At 34.0% G+C, this 22,954-nt stretch overlaps 1 protein-coding gene across 1 annotated transcript; it reads left to right on the top strand.

Annotated features, from left to right (window-relative positions):
* Positions 1 to 712: 712 nt before the first annotated feature.
* Positions 713 to 21,287, top strand: LOC102800571 (extracellular calcium-sensing receptor-like). Its single transcript, XM_085495076.1, has 4 exons — positions 713 to 1,556; positions 16,346 to 17,019; positions 17,704 to 17,827; positions 20,068 to 21,287. Exons 1-4 carry the CDS (start codon positions 713 to 715, stop codon positions 21,285 to 21,287), a joined length of 2,862 nt encoding a protein of 953 aa, XP_085351202.1.
* The last annotated feature ends 1,667 nt before the right edge of the window (positions 21,288 to 22,954 follow it).

Below are 22,954 nucleotides of genomic sequence, written 5' to 3'. Positions count from 1 at the left end.
TTTTCTTATCATAATATGGCCTGATTAATTAAATTCGTTGTGAAAGGGTTACAGCCTTGCACAATGATTATATTTAATCATGTCTATCTTTCTGTCAAGCGTCTCCAATGTATGAATAATTTATAATTAATTTAACTTGTTTCTATTATGGGAATTTATCTACTCAACCCTGAGTTGCAAGTTAGTAACATTAACAATGCACTTCAACAACACGACACACTGCTTCAATCAAATGATTTACCTGGATCACACTGACAAAAGTGAATCAACACTCCCGCTACATTATACAGCCTCCGAAGTGACATGCTATTGGTCAGGATTCCTGGGCATCAGCGCAATATTATTGGTCATATATGTTTAGAAGATATGTCATACATATTATATCATATTTACGTGATAACATATTGGATTTCATTCACAATTGAGCAATTAAATATGCTTATTCTCTCACACTAAACAATACAATTCAACTTCAATTAGCTTGTCATTATAACAAACCTCATGAATATTAATGTGACTGTATATTTGCATACAAGTAATGTAATTTTAACATGGGTAATTATGAGATAAATATTGAGGCTGAATGCTTCATTGGATTGGTTGATTGCTGTGAATGTTAATATAATGTAAGCATGACTTAAGCACTCAATAATCGACGGCTGACCAGACGGATCGTAGAGTTGACAACACAATGTGCCGACACGTAAGGTTCATGGTAATGCAAACTGGTTACGCTATACTTGTATGGCTTTGCGCTGGCTACTCTGGAAATGAACACGCTCATTGTTTACCAAGACGAATTCACAAATCGGGGGATGTAGTTATTGGGGGAATGTTCCCCTTTCACACAGAATTAGAACGTATCGATGATAGCCTCCTGTTTGGCCCACTCAGGGATGATTGTCTACATTTTAACGAGGAGGGATACCGACTCGCAGAGGCGATGATGTTTGCTATCGATGAGGTGAACAGAAATACAACATTTGTACCTGGAATATCTTTAGGGTACGATATCCGTGATAGCTGCGGTTCGGTGGCGCCGTCAGCTGAAACTGCTTTAGATTTCATCAGTCCTTTCATGGAAGGTGAAGACACTGTAAAAGCAGTCGTTGGCGCGTCACGATCATCCGTGTCTACAGCAGTCAGTACGATTTTTGGGAAATATAACATTCCTTTCGTGAGTCACGGTTCAACGAGCACACTATTAAGTAAATATCTGCGTTACAAATCGTTCTTTAGAACCATTCCTAGTGATAAATCCCAGTCCCGTGCCATGGTTGAAATAATCGAGCGCTACGGTTGGGAATGGATAGGTACAATTGCTACAGACGATGATTATGGACGACCCGGTGTTCAACAAGTCATTGATGATTTCGAAGGCAATGGTGGATGCGTTGCGTTTAGCGAACTTTTGCCTACACATTCAACGCCGAAGAGAGTCACAGAGATTGTAGACTTGATAAGAACAAATCCATCAGTTAAAGTATTGGTGACCTTCATCCAAGCGTCGGGCATGCGGCTCATATTGCAGGAAGCTGCGAGGCAGAACATCACAGGTATTTATATTTGTTAAATACATTATTCCTAAAAAAAGTAATTAGAATGTTACTGGGGGTGATTTTGAGTTACAGTCAAAATTCTTTTTTCATTCAAATAATTAAAATATTCGTATCGTATGAAACAATAGTATCATATTATTAAGAAATAATTGCTTGCATACGTCGTGAATCAATTAAACGCTGCTAAAGGGTGGTATCATATCTTGTCCAACATATTTAGACATAAACCGCAAGATGCGATAGTCTCAATGACTGAAATTGAATTTGTCAAAAGGCATGTGCATACTATTTCCAGGTCAAATCGCACATGCACACTTTTATATGTACACAAATAAACTTGTTGGTATGTTATCAAGGCAATTAGTTAATCAAGAGTACGTTCTTGTAAGTGGTCACATGTTTTGATTTCAACTACTAGTATTCATAATGTGTTTATCGTATAATAGTTCCAATGGATAAAAAACAATTAGGTATTAACTTTTAAGACCCAATATGAATATTGTGCAATTCAGTTAATTAGTATGCAAATTAGAATTGTTTTAGATATTACTTAATACGGAATCACGTAATTGTTGGTTACCTATTACACCAAAACATACATAAACGGCCTATGTGCATAATGATTGTCAAAGTAAGCTTTACTTTGTCATATGATGGAATGGCAAATATATAAGTATATATAATATATGTAAGTAGTTATTTAAATACTCGTGTTTCATGATCGTATACATCTTATACTACTTGAAAAAATACTATTTTCGATAGTGACATGAACGTTAATGAGCGTCCGCCGAGTGAAAAATGAAGTGTATATTACAATATAGTTTTTATAAACTGTCTGCCTACATCCGGTTTTAATATGTTACCACTGGTGGGAGTATGGTTTGTAATTATACATTTCATTCATTCAAATTAAAATATACACGGCTATAATAATAAGGAAAATACTCAAAAGAATTATAAACCCTCTACAGCATTATTTTGCCTCATGCAAAGCATTTGCACAAACAATGAATTATTTGTATTTTCTGACATTCAAGAAATGTAGCTTTAAATTCATTGTTCCACACATTGTTCTACTCCTACTACTCTTTTTTGTCTTATACTGTGTTTTCATAAATGTTTAGTAAGTCATGAAATGGTAGTTTGTGTGTTAAAATATATTATTGTATCATATATAACCTTGACAAAATATGTTCAATATTTCCAGTGTTGATAAGTCATGGCCAAATAAGTATAAAGATCCGAGGGGAATAACACAATTTATGAACTGTTCATATAATGAGTAATACAAATGCAATCACATGCACCAATGACCTTGTTATTATCTTATTATCTAGTAATTATTAACACGAGCGCATCTCGTTATGTCAATAAAAATGTAATAGTGTTGCAAGTTTACTCTTGAATGGAAAACATCAAAACAAATCTGTGACTCAGATTCTACAGTATTAGTGTTAATAATATAAATAAAAAGAATGTTATTCTATTTAACTCGCTGTAAAGTATTTTAATTTGCAATTAAGTTTCATTTCTCTGCATGATGTTTTACTTACTAATTAAATTAGTGCATATAAATGGTGTTTGATGTAGTTTCCCGATTATTTATTTTACCTAATTTTATATTGTCCATTAGAAGAAAACATTGAACCAATAATACTTCTCAGCATTTTTTTAATTCATTGAATAAATAAAGATATTCCACATTCACATAACCCACGTTAAATTATAAAATAGCAGTTAAAGCTATTATCATTAAAACATATAGGCATTGTTAAAAAAATGCATATGCTGAATAAACCATAGCTTTATATCCTCTTGTTGTTGTAAGCTTCAAACAATGCCTTTATACCTTTATACGTTTCTTTTCTATTTTTATAAATCTTGTTTTAAGACAAACAAATAAGTAAGTTTATTATCAACCATAGCTGACAAGTAAAACAATCTACAGGTCATATAATTCGGCTTATGAAACCACATTCATCCATATGCAGGATTGATTTGAAACTTACTGCACCAATCAGTCGACCATGGTAGCAATATATTCTTGTAAGATACATAGGGTTACTCTTCAGTAGATTACTCAGTGAACTAAACGTTCAATATTGCAATTACCTACATTGCTGTATTTTATGAAGTAGCAAGGCAAATAGTAGACAATCATTAAACAACAGTATAAAACACTTCTCGTAGAAAAATGTATTAGTAATTTACATTTTTGGGTACAATGCCAGGGTCATATAATATACGAAGATTGACGTCAACAGATTTATACGTTTATATTGTAAATTTGTACTAGTCTTAATGTGGTTCCAGGGTCTAAACATGATAGTGCCGACTTTTGAATTTGATATTGTGACAGTTAGAAGTGACGTGAATGAGTCAATGCGTGTGAGCGTCTTGTACATATGAGAAGCATCGTTCTGTGTTTAGATTGCTTCAAACTATTCAAAGCTATGAACGCCGAACAAATAACCATGGTGATTATAGCTTTTGTTAGTAAAGGTTTAAGCGGGTCATTATTTGGAGATACCTTTGGTAAAAGTGTTGTAAACACACTTGTCAAGTAACACGATTACTGTAACATTTATAGATATAGCAAGTGTTTTAGTAATGTGTCTTTGTATGACTCGTGCACGTGCTTCGTTATCATACGTTTTACTAACTAATCTCATTGTCGACCTAAGGCAATCTGTACGTAAATGAATCGTGATATTGAAGAATGCCAATCTATCTCAAGGGAGCTTCACAAAACACGGATAGTTGAATGAATAAATATAGGGTTTATTTAACAGATTTGTATACTCGTGTACATATATTTTTAATTAAATTAATGAACTCAATTAAAATAATTATTTCGGTTCCGATAACATTCTCGTTCATCTGGATTGAAAAAGAAAGTTATTTATTCGTAAAATGTAAAATTAAAGTGGGCGGATGTGGTCTAAATGAAAAGTATCTCTGTTATATTTTACCCAAAATGTAGTGTAACGTAATCGCGTAATTGATTATAGGCTTGTTTGGGAAAAACCGAGAACGCAAATTGGACACAAGAAAAACAAATATCTTGTCGAAATACCTATCTGTATAATTATAACATAGTTAATGTGAATCTAAACATTCGATTGACTGAATCAAGTCACATATCCGGCGCTTGCAGATATGTGAATCTGATAAGTGAATTAGATTAAATATCTAATAGAAATAAGATAACATAACTCTGAACACAGATCAATGGATTGTAATGTATGTTCATCTGGCCAAAGTAATAATAAGTAACAAGTAATTATACGAATTGTGATTGCCAAAGATATTAATATTATAGGAATACTATTTAGCGAGAACATTACTCATAAGGAACGTACGGGCTCTGTGCATACAGATACAGCTTATTTTTCTAATTGTTCCTTGTTTAGGGTAAACAATGTCACTGACATTGACGCGTTCGTCACACAAAACACACAAAAGCGCTAGAGGGAGAAAACATATCATCATTGAACACAAACGTTCGCATCTCGCAATTTTGTTGCCACTTCTCTCAATAATTTATCACTACAATGTGTCGATCGATATCCTTTTGTCGTACTTTCGTGCTAACCTCATATTATTGCGGCATGCACGGTGAATATGTATATAACTATTATTTGTCGTAATAAATGTTATTTGGAGTTATATTATTATAAATACACGCTAGATAAGCTGTGAGATTCGCAGCCATGATTAAACAACTGTTAACGTATAGAAGCTGATAACATATCACATTACATCGAAAGTAATCATGCACTGTACGTATTACTGGAACATACGCTCGTGTATAGCGCCCAATCGCCACGGCACATCAAACGCTCAGCCACTAAATATCCCCAAATAAACGAACTTACTGCGTGAAGAGGTCTGAAAACCGATCACGCAGATTCACGCCACGTGGAATAATTTTGTATTCAGCAAAACAATTATCACTAAACTTTAATATTCGAAGCGCAAAAAGAAGAATATGGCACTGACATTGTATTGTACGATGAATTGAACTATATCTTACTATACACAAGTTATGTGTCTTTTAATTTGAATAACACCTGCTTTTCAGGTTAATGGTGTTAAATTTGTATCCACATTCACGTATAATACACATACAGTACACTGTCAGCTTGAGTTATCCATGATTTAGTTCAGCTATATATTCGTGTATGCTATTCTCATACCATAATATAGACACGTGAATGATGACTTGTCTGAACGTGTGTTTTTGTACGTATTTTTCTACCCATATTCAATATACGTTTTTCTAAAATTCCTATTCAATTCTATGTAGTTATCATGTATGTGAAATTTAGTAAATGATAATTTTTAATTGGCGAGTAACTATTCAAAATAGATATACGGTTTTAGTAGTGGCTCTGTATTGGTAGTATAGAAGAAAATCCATAAACGTAACCGATTTTCATTGATCGACTAAATTTGAATGTCATAAAATCTCTCTAAAATGTAGATGCAGCATTTCAGACATTTTAATGACTTTCTTCTCGTTTGCTGGGGCAATTGTAACAACATATTCCATTAAAACCTTCATTACTAAACATAGTCGTCCACACATGGTTAAACTAATACTGAAGTACTAATATACATTTGACGACGGAAACTTCACACAAATCCCACAAGTTGCATTTATGTGCCACGTTTCAATCCAATATGCTAAAAGTCGCTTATTAATGTTACTACAAGTAAAATAAATTCGTCCATGTAGTGAAAGTAAACTCAATTGGGTAAAATATAGTTGGGTCAACATTTCTGAAATCTCATTAACCAGCGTGAAATTTGTGTGTCAGGGAAGAGTAGTATGAGTGTTTAAATAAATCATTATATTATATGTAACCTCGACCAAATTTTAATTTATGATCCTAAAGACACGCAATAGCAAAACAGCGCTACTATAAATCATGTGTTGAGGGGAATGTCACAATTTCGAACGTGTGCACATAGAATAGGCAATACAAACGTATTCTTTGGAATTAATGGATTATTTATGTTATTATTATGGGCTTTCTAATCACGAGCAATGAAGGTTTAATCTCGTAATTTTAATAACAGCCATTTGATAGTGTCATCGAATAAATCAGAATGAATCATAAATACAGATTTAAAACTATGTTATTCGCGATGAAAGTATGCTTCTATAGTTTAAATCGATTTTATGTTTTATTTCTGAGAATCAACAATTTAACAAAATAGTTATTCGACCAGCATGTCGCTTAAAAATGTATCATCATATTTAGTATTAAATCGTAATGTATCAGCTTTTGTAATTTGACAGCACTTAATTATTTAATAAATCATCTTAATATAAAGTATTTTACATTTTTGCAATTATTCAAAAATTGTAAATAATTGAATAACATTGATTATTAATGAGTTACTTTAGCACAATTAAAAAAATACATTTCATTTGATAATTTAATCAAATGATTTAAAAGAAAACTTCAAACAAACTCCAATATGGTATATGGTAATAGTCGAGCGATTTTCTATCTTCATGATTTATGGATAACTGAAAATGCACCACGTCAAATATACATGCCGCGTTGACGAATATTTGGACGACAGGAAATTAATGTAACCCTTGCCGCATTGAAGACGGTTTATCATATTGTCATTAAGAATAATGAAGTTGCAGGATTACAAAGCGTATGTAAGTTCACAATAATGAGCTTGATGAAAGTGTTTCGCTATCTGAACTTCTTATTACAGCGTGTCGTTTCAAGAATATCGTGTTGATCGACGGTACCCCAAAGTACTTCTGTTGACTACAGTTCAATTGCGACCGACATTGTAAATAGTCGATGCGGTCCTTTAACTGATTTTATGCCAAATGTTTAAACATAAATAGTCTCATCACAATTCACATTGGTGTAATGTGTTATCTGAAAATACATGGGAAATAAACTACTAATGCGATATACTGTGGACCCTTGAATGTAAACAATTCTGCCATTGGTCGAGTAGTCGATTCTACAGATTTCTTCTCCGGGTTGGGCAATTACCTGAAATGTTGCTTCCCGGTAAATCAGGCGCAGTGATAAAGCTGAAGACTTCTAGTGCTGCAGCTACCGATATTTTTGTCTTAGAAGTCACGAAGTAAATAGCGAACGTTTTACTCACCTTAAGTTCATCCTCATCCCTTCACTTCACACGCTTCTCCATATAGCACGAGGTTGATCAACGTTCAAATAACTAGGGTTTGATTGAATACTGCCACGTTGTTTATAGTTTATTAGATAACAAAATACAATTCGTTTGTGTTTTCATTTTCAACATTCGCAAAACAAGTATAATAAGAGCCATCGTTTGCTGATGATTAGAATTAGTTATGTCATCGCTGGCCATCATTATATAACTCGTTCAGCAGACACTAAACGGCATCTTGTATTACACATCTAACTCCAATTTATCTTCTTGTGATGATCACATTTGCTTTGACATAATACGTATTGTCTACTATATTCGATCAATACAAGTCTAGTTAAGAATCCATGGACAAATTGGTGCTAAATGTAATTATTCATAAAGACTTGGAAGCATCGCACAAACATGGCTCTAGTAATGTGTACTCGCTGCATGCTGAAAAGCATCTCAGGAAAATGGTAGGTTTTCCCAACAAATATTCACCTAATTAACATACACAACTGAATAACTCTATTTAGTATACGCACCCTATGAAGGCAAAGAAACACATAAAAACGCTGCTGCAGACTGACACGAAAAAATACGTATGTATGTATGTATGTATGTTAAATTAGTTTAAAAAAATGTGATTAACAAACATAAACAATGAAAATAATAAACGTTATGGAAGTCAATCAATCCCTATTATTTGACATATTAATAGCCATTAAAAGACGTTCATGTACTGAATAACATTACCAGTCGTCACCAACCTTATTGGGAAAAGATATTAGTAATTTACATTATTTCGGTTTCACAAAGGTCTCATATACGTCAATAAAATTAGAACAATGTTCGGATGTAACACCATTGTATTGTCGGCCGATCTTTGATATGAAATTGTGAACATCAGCTATCATTTAACAATGTGTGTGTATTTCCCGTACAGATGTGAAGCGTTTGTGAGCGGGATAAATCTATAACTTTTGATTTGGAAAAGTTTGTATTTGCACTGAAAGACTGCTAACTCCTAATCATTTTGTGGATATTTTATTATTTGAGAACACAGTTTGATAAAGCTATACAACACTTTTCAAATCAAGCGAGCATGTATTCTCTCCATGTAATCATATAATTATAGATTATACGGTGTCTCGTCTTGTGCCTCAGTATAGTTATATGCACCGTGCCTCGTCACCATACACCTAAAATCGAATGATAGTGCTCATCTAACTAATCTCATTGTCGACCCACGATTATTTGCACCTAATTCAATCGTAATATTTAATAATGTCATACAAGACCTATGCAAAACAATGATGGTTAAATACGTATCAGACGTAGCTTAAGGCGATATAGTCGCTGTGTAGTGAGAGAGCCAGCGTAATGTCTACGAGCTTTGTGCGCTGATGTCATAATATATATATATATATATATATATATATATATATATATATATATATATATATATATATATATATATATATATATATATATATATATATATATATAGTGACAATTTGCCTGTTCACTATCACTATACACTGTCTTGTTTATGAAGTGAACCTCTGCTACTACCGTAATGTAGATGGCAAAGTATATAAATGATTGATGACGGCAATTAAATATTGTTTAATCATATCGGGAAGCACGATTTATTAATTTGCAAAATAGATTTGTTCATGTGTGTCTATTGTATGCATAGTTGTATGACGTGTATATGGTAATCTACCACAAGTATCTGAAACAAACAAAAAACGGAGACTGAGACTGGCGGAACACTGCTTCAAACACAACGAACCAGCATCCTTCGTGCTACTGTGGAAACCAACCTATGGACAGATAAGACCTGGTAGGTCTTTTGATGACGTATCCGTGCTTTAAAAGCATACTGGCCTGAGCATTGAGGAACTAAAAGCTCTGATGAGGGACAGGGAGTCGTGGAGGAAGCTGACCATGGAACCGGGTGCGCCCGACTGATAATGATGATGATGTGAATGTCGGTTATTGACTTCTAGATAGCAAAAAAATGGATAATTTGTTTTGTTACTATATCAACACGGTGTCTCATTAATATCACTATAACTTAGCGGGAGTTGAACTTTCATAATAATAAAACAAACATAAAAGATTGAGCTTAATTGGCTGCTAATTAAATTGGCTACTAATTAAATTAATATCATATATATATTTGTTGATGTAAATGACGATAAATTAGGTTATTTGTGTAATTAGCTCTGTCTCCCGCATTTATCTTTGATACCAATTTTTACGACGAGATTTTTCTCAATCGACGACAAATACAAATGAGCGTCTTCGATTATGTATATGGAGAAGTTTCCCAATGTAATTCTAAAACAGGGAAACGCGTTTATTAAAAACCACGTGCAATGTGAAACGACATTCGAAGCGTTCTAATTGCAACCGTAGTATATAAAATGGCTCCTAGAACTAACATGCAGCGATTATGAATACAGCTTACGGTGGACAAGCATTGCGCATGTATGTTTCTATAAGTAAAATCATTACACACGCTATAATGTTTGGAGGATCGAAAACATTTACGATTCATGAGCAAGTCACTGTCACTGAATCATTTTTTTTTGTCCCGTTTGCTAAATTTGTATTTTCATTGCGTTTCTGATGAACAAACATTATCGGGAGTTGCAAAGTTCTTTAGTAATTCTAAACAAACTATTATTTTTACCGACTTTTTTTACATTAATATTTATGCATGTTGTGTGTTATTCACGTGTGGCCTACTTCTAAATATGAAGAACCATAATATGCGGTGTATTTTGCCACATTTGCATAATCGAAAACACGTTCTCGCTCAATCAGAACAACGTATTAAGACAGTTGAATTGTTGGTATAATGTATAAATATTTTATTTGCGTTTGACGAAATACCTAATTGAATCGTTATAATGAGTTTTGTCTACAAGCTTTGTAATTTACAAGCTTATTCCTTTTCGCTTGAGGCGCGTGTGTATATATTATATTTCTTAACATTAAATAAATGTATTGTCATTTTGATTGAGCGACACTAGGTCATATATCTGTTTCTGTTCCATTATGAATAACTGAATCAACTTAAAAGGTTAAAAGCTTTAAAGCTTAAACATCTAACTGATTCAAAATCACAGTACTGACCAAATGTAGGAAAATCCGCTACAAGTTATACGGACTATGCTCGACAAAATTGTTAATATATTACAAAAAAAAACATGTCTGACGAAGAACACAGGCGTCATCGCCTCGTCAGTCATTGCAATTTTCAAGGATGTTCGTTATTTTCGTAAAGTAAAATTAAGGTATTTAACTTCTGCATCGTGAGTATTACTTTAGCATTTTATTTGTCAACGTATGATTTATGATAAAAACAACCCTATTATATCTCACATCATTGACAGAAACAAGGTGTATCACTCCATTCCCGCCTGCTATAGTATTTTTTCCGTATTACTTCAAACATGCTCCAGCAAAATCAGGTCATTTCGTTTGTATATTGATTGAATACGTCTACCACTAACAAACGGTGAGAGACAGTTGTATCGAGACACAATTTGTTAATTCGATGACATTTTAAACAGGTTATTGAATACGTTTTCTTGTTTATAAAGCAAATGTGTGCTGAATTATGAGGCCGGTTTAATCTAATTCAATATGCGGTTAATTGATTTACGCGACAAATTTATTCATGTGTGCCTAATGTATGAATAGTTGAATATATTGCATGTATATTTCTGTCCACACTCGCACCCATAAACTATTCAAAAAAATATTCAAAGCCACCTACACTCTAACGTAAAACATATGACTGCGTTTAATTGATGCTTGGTAGTAACGGAAGAAATATTGTACTTGTTTACTGAGGCCTCACTGAGGGTCATAAATATTACTATTAATTATAAATATTACTATACAATTATGTTGAACGTTCCTAATTACGAAATAATTACGAAATAATCATTAAAGTCATACCTTAATTGGCTGATAATTAATTGACTTTAATAGTATCATTAATGAGGCAGTATAGCATGGTTAGTCTGAATCTAGGCATCTGATTGGCTGAAGTAAGGTTTTATATCTTGTACTAGGAGACCTGTGATCCTGTTTCAAAACTAAATAACCCCCGTGAATAAACTAACTTTAATATCTAACTGAATCGAGATTGCACGTCTATGAACATTATTCATGGTGATTCATTTTGACCGACGCGCATCGGTGTACTGTCTGAGTGCATACTTTGAGTTATCTACCTTATTATTATAGATCTTTTCCTTCCAAGGATATACATCATGGGAATGCCGAAAATGTTTAGAACAGAATCAGCGAACTTCTTTGTGTGGAGTTGGTTCAAACCACGGTGACAGCCATGTTTGTTTTTTTCTTATCGAAGGACGCTTACGCGCGTAATCATTCCATGTTTGAAATTCGCATTTCCTTATATGGTAAGATGAAAATACCCCTTAAAATGAAACAAAACTACGGCACGCTGTAACTTATGGCGTTACGGTGACATATGCATAATAATAGTAATTCTATCACGCTAATACTGAGAACTTGAAGTGTATTGCAATTACATCGACCTCTGCTACGATTCTTAGAACTTTTGCCTTCGTGCACTTATTGACGTATCTTCGTGGTAATCTTAGAACGAAAATAATGAGGAAAATCAATCTCTATTGGGTCATGATGCATATGCCTTCGCGCACATATCTACATTTTGTTCTTAGAACTAAATAATCAATCTCCACAAATTATATAATTTTTGAAACCATATTTGGTCATAACGTATAAGACTGTGAGTATGATCATTCGATTTATAATAGGTAACCACATGTGTATTGGTTTACATGGTAGTGTTTATGATTCTTTCTACGCAATTGTCGATATTGACTCTAACCAATACAATGTAAAAGTAATAACACTATCAACATGATTATAGAATATATGAAAACTACAAAAGCTTGGCAAGGCGTCTCTATATAAGACAAATAATTTAGTAACAAGCAAATGAAATTATACGCTACAAGACTTATAACTTCAACACTTCGCGATGAATATATTTTGTGTTCAGTGCCATAGAGCTTGCATAACTGGCTTTGTAGTTGATATGTAGAAGTAATGCCTGATTATAATTTAAAATGAACATTTTTTTTCAATGTAATAAACTTGTTGATTACCCGATAAAATAACGACAATTATTTTGACGTAAATGAATTAGAGTTTTTGTTTAAATCGACCAGTACAAATATGATAAAAAAATATTACCCAGTCACACGCATGTTCCATAATTGACTAGTTATGATCTAATATGCATGTGGTACATATCGTTCAAAGAGAACGCGGCGTTCTATTAATGGGAATATAGGCTATTTTATGTGCGCCAGTAACGTGGTGTCATTTTGCTTCCAGTCATTCCAAAAATTTGCACGATAAGAGCAAAGGTTATTAAAACTATTTTCAAATATGTGATACAGTTACATTTGGTAAGAAACTATGTAATGTGAAGTATACGTATTTTTCATATCACCATACCGTGGTGAATGAACAACGGATAAGGTTTAAGAGCGATCAGGTATGTTTCTAAGAAATGGTGGGCGTATTTGAGTCATGAATTTTATATACCTACATGTTATATACACCTATGGGAAATAATATTATAATTGTATTGCTGTATCATTACTATAGGAGAATAGAAAATAGACCAGGTAAAAATTAATTTATATGATTAATTAATAATGCGTATGAATGTATAAATGTCGTGACGATTCAACAGTCGTATTTAGGATCTATACCATGCCATATCATACTCGCTCAACATTATAATCATATGATTATGTCAATGGAGACACCTCAATCCCCTGCTGTGTGTGCTTTACACTTATCAAATTACGTGAACGGCTTACCCATTCAGACAATACAGCTGAACAATATGGTGTATGAAGAAACAGCGTGACAATATATACTACCCAATACCCCTAGGAATCTACGATCAAATCCTAACGAGGCCGTCCTTCGCAGAATCAGATACAAAGTAGTTAAAGGACAATTGCATTGGGGTATGCGGCTATAAAACTCGATTGTATCGATGTGAATGTACATCTGATTGCGTCAGAGCTATACTATTTGTTTAATGAGGCAAATAGCCTGCATATAATTAAACACGTTTTAAAAAATATACGTCAACAACTTAATTGGGCATTTATTCCGAGTTAAATAGACATAATCGTTGCATCAGCGAAAATAATAGATCTCGTTACGAAGTGATAAGAATTTGAGAAACATATTGTTTGCAAACCTTCCATTTTTTGTTATCATGAGAGAAATAATATTTTGTGATAGAAAATGAGTTTAGATGAACGAAAAACGAAATTAAATTGTCATATCATCGACCGTTAACTTGTTTACAATGAATTAGTGTCAAAAGCTAGATCTGTTAAAGTTTTATGATCAGTATCTGTGCTCGAGTATATTTTTTTTCGTTTTATAGTAGCCCCTATGTTTTACGACATTGACTCTTACCCTGTTAGCTCCATGTACTTTTACAATGACTTGGACAGATAAGGGTTAAATTAACTAAGTGGTATTCAGTGCACATGAGAACAATTAACCATCTGGACTGTTTATGCACAGGTTTTGATTGAACACAATTATATTATCAAGACGGATGCAACTACTTTATTTAGGACCGTCTCTCATACATGTACGTTCGCGAAAATAAAAAAACAAGTGACTAGCAAGACTAATCACGCAAACATTGTTGTATATAAAAGAAGGGTAGATATGTTTGCTGTTCGCTACAATAAGAGCCACAGTGGACGTGCCAGAAATGGTTCTGATGGTAAATATGTACTGTTTTCAAAAAATAAATAGCAAATTTGAGAGATTGACATCTTGGTACTTGTAAAAGACGTAGGGGCCTTAGAATATTATAAGAGCCACAATGAATATGTTGGGAATGGTTATGACTGTAGAAAATTAAGGTACTCTCTTAAACACAAATAGATAGACTGGTCTTGGTCCTGAGTAAATTACCTTGAAGCTAGACAGATATGGATACACGTCGCATACAATACTAGCTATCTACGAACTTTACTTATTGTTCCTATAATAACGATGGCAAACTTTTTCCTCACTTGAGAGATTGACATATTGGTGCTTGAACCTTACTATTCTGATATGACTATCCGAGAATTGTAGAACAAATAATTACTGACAGGTAGTCATTCTTCAATGCATAGATTCGCCCTCTTCCGATGGCGTGCGTCTATGCGTATGCCACAGGTCCCACTACAGGTAACACATAAGCATCTATAAAGCGATATGAAAATATCGCCGTACAATAGCTCACCAGGCTAATTCACCTGTGAACATTTAATGTGTAAATTACGAATATTATTTTGTAGTCGTATTTTTTGCTTTTAATGACATTGTCACAGATTTACGTGCTACAAGACATCTGTCAACATAATACATGTTATACACAGTAAATCTAAGTATTTTAAAATATGACACATTGTATCCGACTTTAAAATCACTTCACGCATTCAGTGTTTTACGTTGGATGTTTTACATCATTGCATGTGCGTTTGTTTGTTTAAGGAAGTGCTTCAAGAATATAATTTGGAAGAAAAGTGTTTTAGTACTCTCCCGAACACAAATGTGTATTATACATTAGCTCTCTGTGAAACGTTGTTGTTAGTGTTTTGGGTTGAAAAAAAGTATTTCAAACAGTTTTCGGTGAAATTATTTTTAAATCACATGTAAGAAAAGATGTGAGTGGAACTACCACCGTCGATCACCAAATGCGGAGTATCAAAATTCACTTGTCTCGATTTACAGTTGTACTAATAGGTTGTTGGGACGATATACGGGTACATACAATTAATTCTTCCACAACCTGGTGCTTGAGATAGTACTGATATGTTGCAACTGGTGAATATCAATAATGCTAAACATCAAACTATTTCCTGAAGATAATTTTTATAACCATCTCATAATGCGTTGAATTACGTCACTTTCGGTGATTTTCTAGTAAGGCCAATGGCGTGTATAGCACATAGTCCTCTGTTCGAGTGCTACACAATAGTTTAATTTCTTATCACCCAATTGTGTTAGTACTGCTTGCATAATGTTTGTTGCATTATTGCATAATTGTCCAATCAATTAATACTCTTATATGATATATATGATACATATATTCAATCCCGTAGAAACACCCTTAATGCTTAATTATCATCGAAATTTTCTTAAACACTTTACTGTCAATTACTACGATGTGTTTTAATAAAAATGAATGATCCTGAGTATATATAGTTAGTTATCCATATTTTGTGAGTGTTTGTCAATTGACTCTCCCAGATTAGTAAACTGTTATTTCTGGTTTCTTAACACGTTTCTATTAAACAAGGAAACACATATTACACATCATGCACAAATCAGTAAAAGAATTATATATGTGTCTAAGAATTATAACCAAGCGGTGATTTCAAGCGTTTTGAAAAGATTTTGGGGATAGACAATGCATTCAATGATTCTGTGATGCATGGTAGTAATGAGATCATATAATTATGACATCACTTCAAAATTTAATTACTGTTCATCATTTGTATCATTAGATCGTATATGGATTGCCTGTGAAACGTGGTCAGATAACCCAGACATCAGCAAAGATCTTCACACGATATCAGATGGATCCATTGGTGTGGTGTTATCCCAGGGTAATATACCGCACTTTGCCGACTATTTGAAAACTGTCACGCCATTCAACGAAAATCAACAAAACACCTTTTTGACTGAGCTATGGGAGCACACATTTCAGTGTAAGATGCCTAATGCACGTGTCTATGACATTGAAGCAGCACCATCGCCGAATTGCACCACCAATATGATGTTCGAGGAGACGAGAGCTTTTAAACAATCCCACTACAGAATCACCTACAATGTTTACTTAGCAGTGCGTGCCATTGCTCAGGCGCTCCACAATATTGCAACGTGCGAACCCCAAAGTGGATTGTTGCAAGATGGCGGATGTCCAAACATTACCTTGCTAGAACCATGGCAACTACTGAGATACATCAGAGAAGTTAATTTCACAGGTACAGACGGCGTCCATTACAATTTTGACGACAATGAGCAAGGGCAGGGTAGATATGAAATAAATAACTGGCAGATAACACCCGACGAATCGATCCGACTCGTTCCAATTGGTATATTCGATGGCGGTGCCAGCGACGGTCAAAAGTTACAACTTGATGATGAGCTCATTAAATGGAACAGTGGAGACATTAAGGTACACTTTGTGATATCCGTTTCTTGTAAATTACCTCACATGAGACTCTCGTATCCAATTAAGTTTTGTTATTATTTGAAAGGATTTCTTATACTCAAGAGACTGAATTTATCATAGTTTCAGATTAGCACACATAATAATACTTAGCTTAATGACCCAATACGCGATCATTAATTTATGATGCCTAAAAAACAGTGAGTAGTATCGAAATTTATATATTTTTAGATATATATTTCGAGCAAAAGCTTCACACCCTCAAGGGCATTCACTGACTACAGTGCACGTGTGCATGAGCGAAGTTAGAATTGAATTTCTATGGGAACATTTATCATTCTGGAGAGCTGATCAACTAGTAAATACTCATGAATCTCACTGTGTTCCAGATATTCTTCTTTTGTTTTTTGGGGTCATGCGGTTTACATATAAATCGTGAGAGAATTTATGAGCAAACCAAATTAACGAGCCGCCAATAGATCATTTGGATTTAATAATGAGTATGAAATATGCAGCATACAATATTTAAATATTGTAACACTATCGGGGGTTCGGTGGCACCTTCTACCCGCCTGTAAATTAAGTGCCCCCCCCCCATCACCACTCCATATCAGCGACCTTTCCCCGACCCGCCACGTTCAATGCAAATAGATTTTATTTCCAAAAATATTTTTATTTGTTCGTACTCAGGCCCCTGAATCGGTGTGCTCACACCCGTGTCCACTGGGAACTAGAAAAGCTATACTTGATGGCCAACCACACTGCTGCTTTGAGTGCGTACCATGTGCCGATGGCGAAATAGCTAATGCAACAGGTTTGTTTCATTACATCCATACAATATAGGAAAGAAAATCGACGCGAATCAGCTGTGTTGTGTATGATATCAATAAAATATAATGCCATAGTTTCAATGTGTTCTACATGACTTGAACAACAGTGATCCGTGTTTATCTTGTCGTACTTGTTAAAGGTTCGAATTTGTATTACCAGCAACTGATGCTATAATAGTTTCAGATTGTTACTCCAGTGTCATTTCCAGATTAACAAAAAGTGAATTAGTGTACTTACCGTTGAAATTAACTTGGGAAGACTTCCGGTCCAAATTTAAAAAATAAATATTAAAATTATTGAAAAATATTACTTCGTTAAATGTAAAGTCATAGAATAAGCTAATGTCGTCAGTGTTGTTTGTACTGCCAATATGGCCGCCAATCTGATCATTTACCTAATTTGTTTGCGTCATCTTCAGACGTCTTGATTGTGGAATGTAGTAGACTGTAGTAGATTGTTTTTACACACTTTTCTTGTGTATGTTTGGTGTCAAGTGAAATAATATTGTTTTACATGCACATATAAATATACCATAAGCAATTGATGACATCTGCAGTGGGAAACAAGTTGTTACACGTAATTCATAAATACAATGATTCCATAAATTATGTACTACATATAAGTTTCACGCTTTCCGTATTATTCATCTTTCTTGTCATAAAAATTCAGATATCAATATCAAACAAAATTGCTCATGTAGAAATGTTTTCAACAAGTGTATAGTTTGAATAATTAATTTACCACGATTGGTTGTACATTTCAGATCATATGTATTATTTAGTAGACACAACTGAAATACAAAAAATTGAGTACATCGCAATAACTTATTGAATGTAATTTATTAGGAATTCATATAAATCAATAAATCGATTTTCGGGAAATAACGTAGATAATTCATTAAACCATCGTATACATATCATTAATGCGCACGCCGTATCTAATTAAAGCAAATTTAGATAGGGGTCAAAAGATACTACACGTAGTCGGCAATAATGCATTCAGAAAACCACATTGATACATTTTCCTCATAAGTAAAATATTAATACATTCATACCAAATTATATAGTCGCTATGTTTGTAATAAACTGATGTTTTGAACTGCGCTCGAAAATGAAAAAAACAAGTCATTGAAAAATGTCCCCGTTAAATTTTTGAAAGTTTACTTTGTGCTTGTCATATTAAAGTGGAGTGGTTGTCGCAAGCGTGGCCTTGAAACTTGGGTCCAAAGTGGCGTATACAACAGATTGTTTATTTACATCAAATTTGAACACTCTGGTTTAAGACATGGAAAAGATAAACATAGATCACAAGTGAAAGCATGTGCAAGTGATCACATTTTAAACAAACAAGATGGCCGCCAGTTGGCCATATTTGATCAAATTGCAAATTGAATTGACATGTACATGTATTCATTTATGACATGCTAAGTATCAATGAAAATGAAACATGGGTGACAAAGATATAGTAATATAGCCAAAATGAAAACAGCCCTTATTCAGCCATCTTTGATATGATTATGAAACAAAGTGACATGTATGATGCATGTGCCAAATACAAATGAAAATGGTACATAAATCTTGGAAATATAGTAGTAAGGCCAAAAACTGAGTCCATCCTTGATCCGATTTTGAAACAAATTGTCATGGACATGTATCCCGTTATGTATATATATATATAATGAAAATTGGCAAAGCATGTCCAAAATACAGCATTTTCAAAAACCACGATGGCTGCCAGTCGGCCATTTTGAATCGAATCGCTAAACCACTGCATGTATATATGTCCCACATAAAGTACTAGGCACATGCAAAGAATGAACGGAATCAGTCCAAAGGATTCTGAAATATGACCTCGGACGGTTGGACGGACGCACGGACGGACGGATTGACGCATACACAGACAAGCGGAGACAAATTTGAATGAAAACTGAAAAAAGCATGTCTAAAATATGACATTTTCAAAAAACAAGATGGCTGCGAGTCGGGCATTTTGGATCGAATTGCTAAACCACTGTATGTGCATATGTCTCACATAAAGTACTAGACACATGCAAAGAATGAACGGAATCGGACAGACGGATTCTGAAATATGACTCTGGACGGACGCACAGACGGACGCACGGAGACCGAATTATAAGTCCCATTTTCGGACTAAGAAACAATATTTAAATGTTATTTGAGATACACAGATACTAATTACAATAACCTCTTTTATTGTTTGCAGGAGTGACGAAATGCATTACTTGTCCCAAGGGATTCTGGTCCACGGACGACCACACTGCATGTGAAAAAAAGGTTTTAGATTATCTTGGATTTCTAGAACCGGCTGGCGTTGTCATTATTGTTTTCGCGTTCATAGGCGTAACCATGACAATAATTACAGGGATATTCTATATAAGGTGTTTTGATACGGCTATAGTTAAAGCCTCAAATAGAGAGCTGAGTTTTCTTATGTTGTTTTTCCTTCTTCTTTGTTATCTTGGGTGTTTAACTTATTTCAGTGTTCCCACTGAAATATTATGTATATTGCAACAAATCAACGGGATAGCATACACAGGATGTATTGCAATTTTATACGTTAAAACACACCGATTATTATCAATATTTCAAGCCACACTAAAATCCTCAATGAGACGCAAACAACTAGCAGGAGTGCGCCTTCAAGTGTTCCTTGTGTTTCTTTTGGTTGTTGTGCAGATTGGACTCGTCGTGCTGGCAATCGTTTTGGCGCCACCAGTGCCCGAGTTGAATCATGATATTTCTAAAACGCACACATATGCACACTGCGCCCCCGGATCATTGGCGTTGGAATTGTCGACAAGCATTTATACGTGGTTGCTTTGCGGCGTGTGTCTCGTTCAAGCCTTCAGAGCACGCAAGCTACCGAATAATTTCAATGAGGCGAAATTCATCACATTTTCAATGATGATGTATTTCAGTGTCTGGTCTATTTATTACCCTGTATCTTTCTGGACATATGGAAAACTCAAAGCACTATCACAAACTGTCGTTGTAATTGTTTCTACCACTGGGATACTCATTTGCATGTTTTTTCCCAAAATTTACGTAATTGTCCTAAAGCCTCAATTGAATACGAAATCGGCCATTCAGCAGAGCGTTACGCAACATACACATAAATCGACACGTGAGGTGGGTTCTACAACACAGGGAAGCAAACTCAAAGACATAGAAGACAACGGCATATCCAATACAAGGAATTTTAGTAAAGACATGTCAGACTTAAAATCGAACGAAGAACGGCAATGTTCACTAGAGGGAGAACGACATACGACAGTGAGCGTGGTTACAAAGCCAGATAAGAGAATGAAAACCATTGAAGGTGATTGCGATGGTCCGACACCGAGCGAATCAAGCACTATTGCTTCTCCTACGCAAACCGTTTCTGAATATGATGGAGAAATTAACGTAGTTTTCGAAATATAATGACGCATTTAGTATGAATGACAATACTTAATAATAATATGGATTTCTAAACACAATGTATGCCACATGTCCATGTTCCGTTACACAATTTGCACTTGAATGATCGTACACATTTGTTTACCCTAATGGCACCTTTAACTTTCTAAATGAAAACAAATATATTGTAAGTTATTGCCAATGCAATTTGTACGTGTATTGCTGTTTCATACATTTGTTGTAAATTATATTAGATAGATTGCTTGTTCCTACAGTAATATTATACATATTTTAATTCACATCCTAATAATAAATAATACATATATTGTAACGACATTTTCCCATCATTTGCACGCTAGCTTTATTATACAAAGTTGTGAATGAATAAATGGCTCGCACCCCGTCGATAAGCTTCTCGATAAACGTTCATCTCATCCTCAATATGTGATTGAGACATACTCTGAAAGTTGATAAGTCTGATACTATAATAACATATACATCACTTAAACCTTGGATATAGGCAATAATTATTACGGTGGTAAATGTTTGTCCAATGTTTGTCTAAAGATTACCTAACTGCCGATTTCCTTTGAGTTATGTCTAGACATTGCCGTTTCTTTATGATAAATTCAATCATTCTGATTTATAATGCAAATAATTAATGTTTTCGTTTTCCTGGGGATTTATCTTATCAAAGGAGTTTTCCAAACATGATAGATCAATGTAGATACATCAAGAAGGGGTAGAGATTGAAAAAAAAATATGTTAATTGGAAATTTTAAATGTCTTGCGGTGAGTGTAAAAATACTCATCTTGTATTGTGTATGTATGTATATAGATTCACTAAAACCACGTTTAGGGAAGTCGGGACATTAAAGAGACCTTTTTATTTTTACAAGTATTTCATGTTTTAGTACTTCTAATCACAATTGCAAATAATGAAAAATAAAGCAATATTTGTACAACATCTGAAGCAGCTCTGGGAAAAACTAAGATGAACTCATTTGAATAGAAAGTTGAAACCAATCAATCGCTATTCACGTTTGTTCTATTCTTCACTGTACTGCATGTGGTTGGCTGACAAAGGATGTAGAGCACAAAATATAAGTTTGAAAGGTTACACACGAACTAATTCCTTCTCAACTACTCCATGTTAATATTCAACAACAGTTGGTCGAGTAATCTAAAACTTGTATTCAAGTATTTGTTGGCAGAGGGAATCCAAATGTATTTTTTTATTTCTAGAAACCACGTATATATAAATATACTGACTATGTGAATTTGATCCGAACATTTTATTAGTAAACTTAAGCGATTTCTGACTAGTTGAAGTAACACAAAATAGTTGAAACAGCTAATCAGGTGGCATTTGCACTACATACGTCAGTTTTTTTTAAAAAAACAGTGATTCTATATTGCAATTTTCTACAACACTGACTGAAGGTCGAAATTATCGTGATTGTTGATCTGAGAAACATATGCAATGAACAGAATGTCATTTTGGATGGAGTGGTTTTGAGAAGTTGAATGTCATGTATTTGTTTCATCTGAAATAAATGAATGACCTGTATTTCTAAACCATGACTTCATATTATGTTTGTGTATTACAATAATTAGGTAATTGAATTAAAAATCAACCTGCACGAACATGTTGTAACATCTTGTAGATAATTCGTGGAAGTCGTTTTCAC

The sequence above is a fragment of the Saccoglossus kowalevskii genome, chromosome 21 (assembly GCF_978046115.1).
Source record: "Saccoglossus kowalevskii chromosome 21, keSacKowa6.1, whole genome shotgun sequence".
Lineage (NCBI taxonomy): Eukaryota > Metazoa > Hemichordata > Enteropneusta > Harrimaniidae > Saccoglossus > Saccoglossus kowalevskii.
This window is presented reverse-complemented; position numbering and strand designations above follow the sequence as displayed.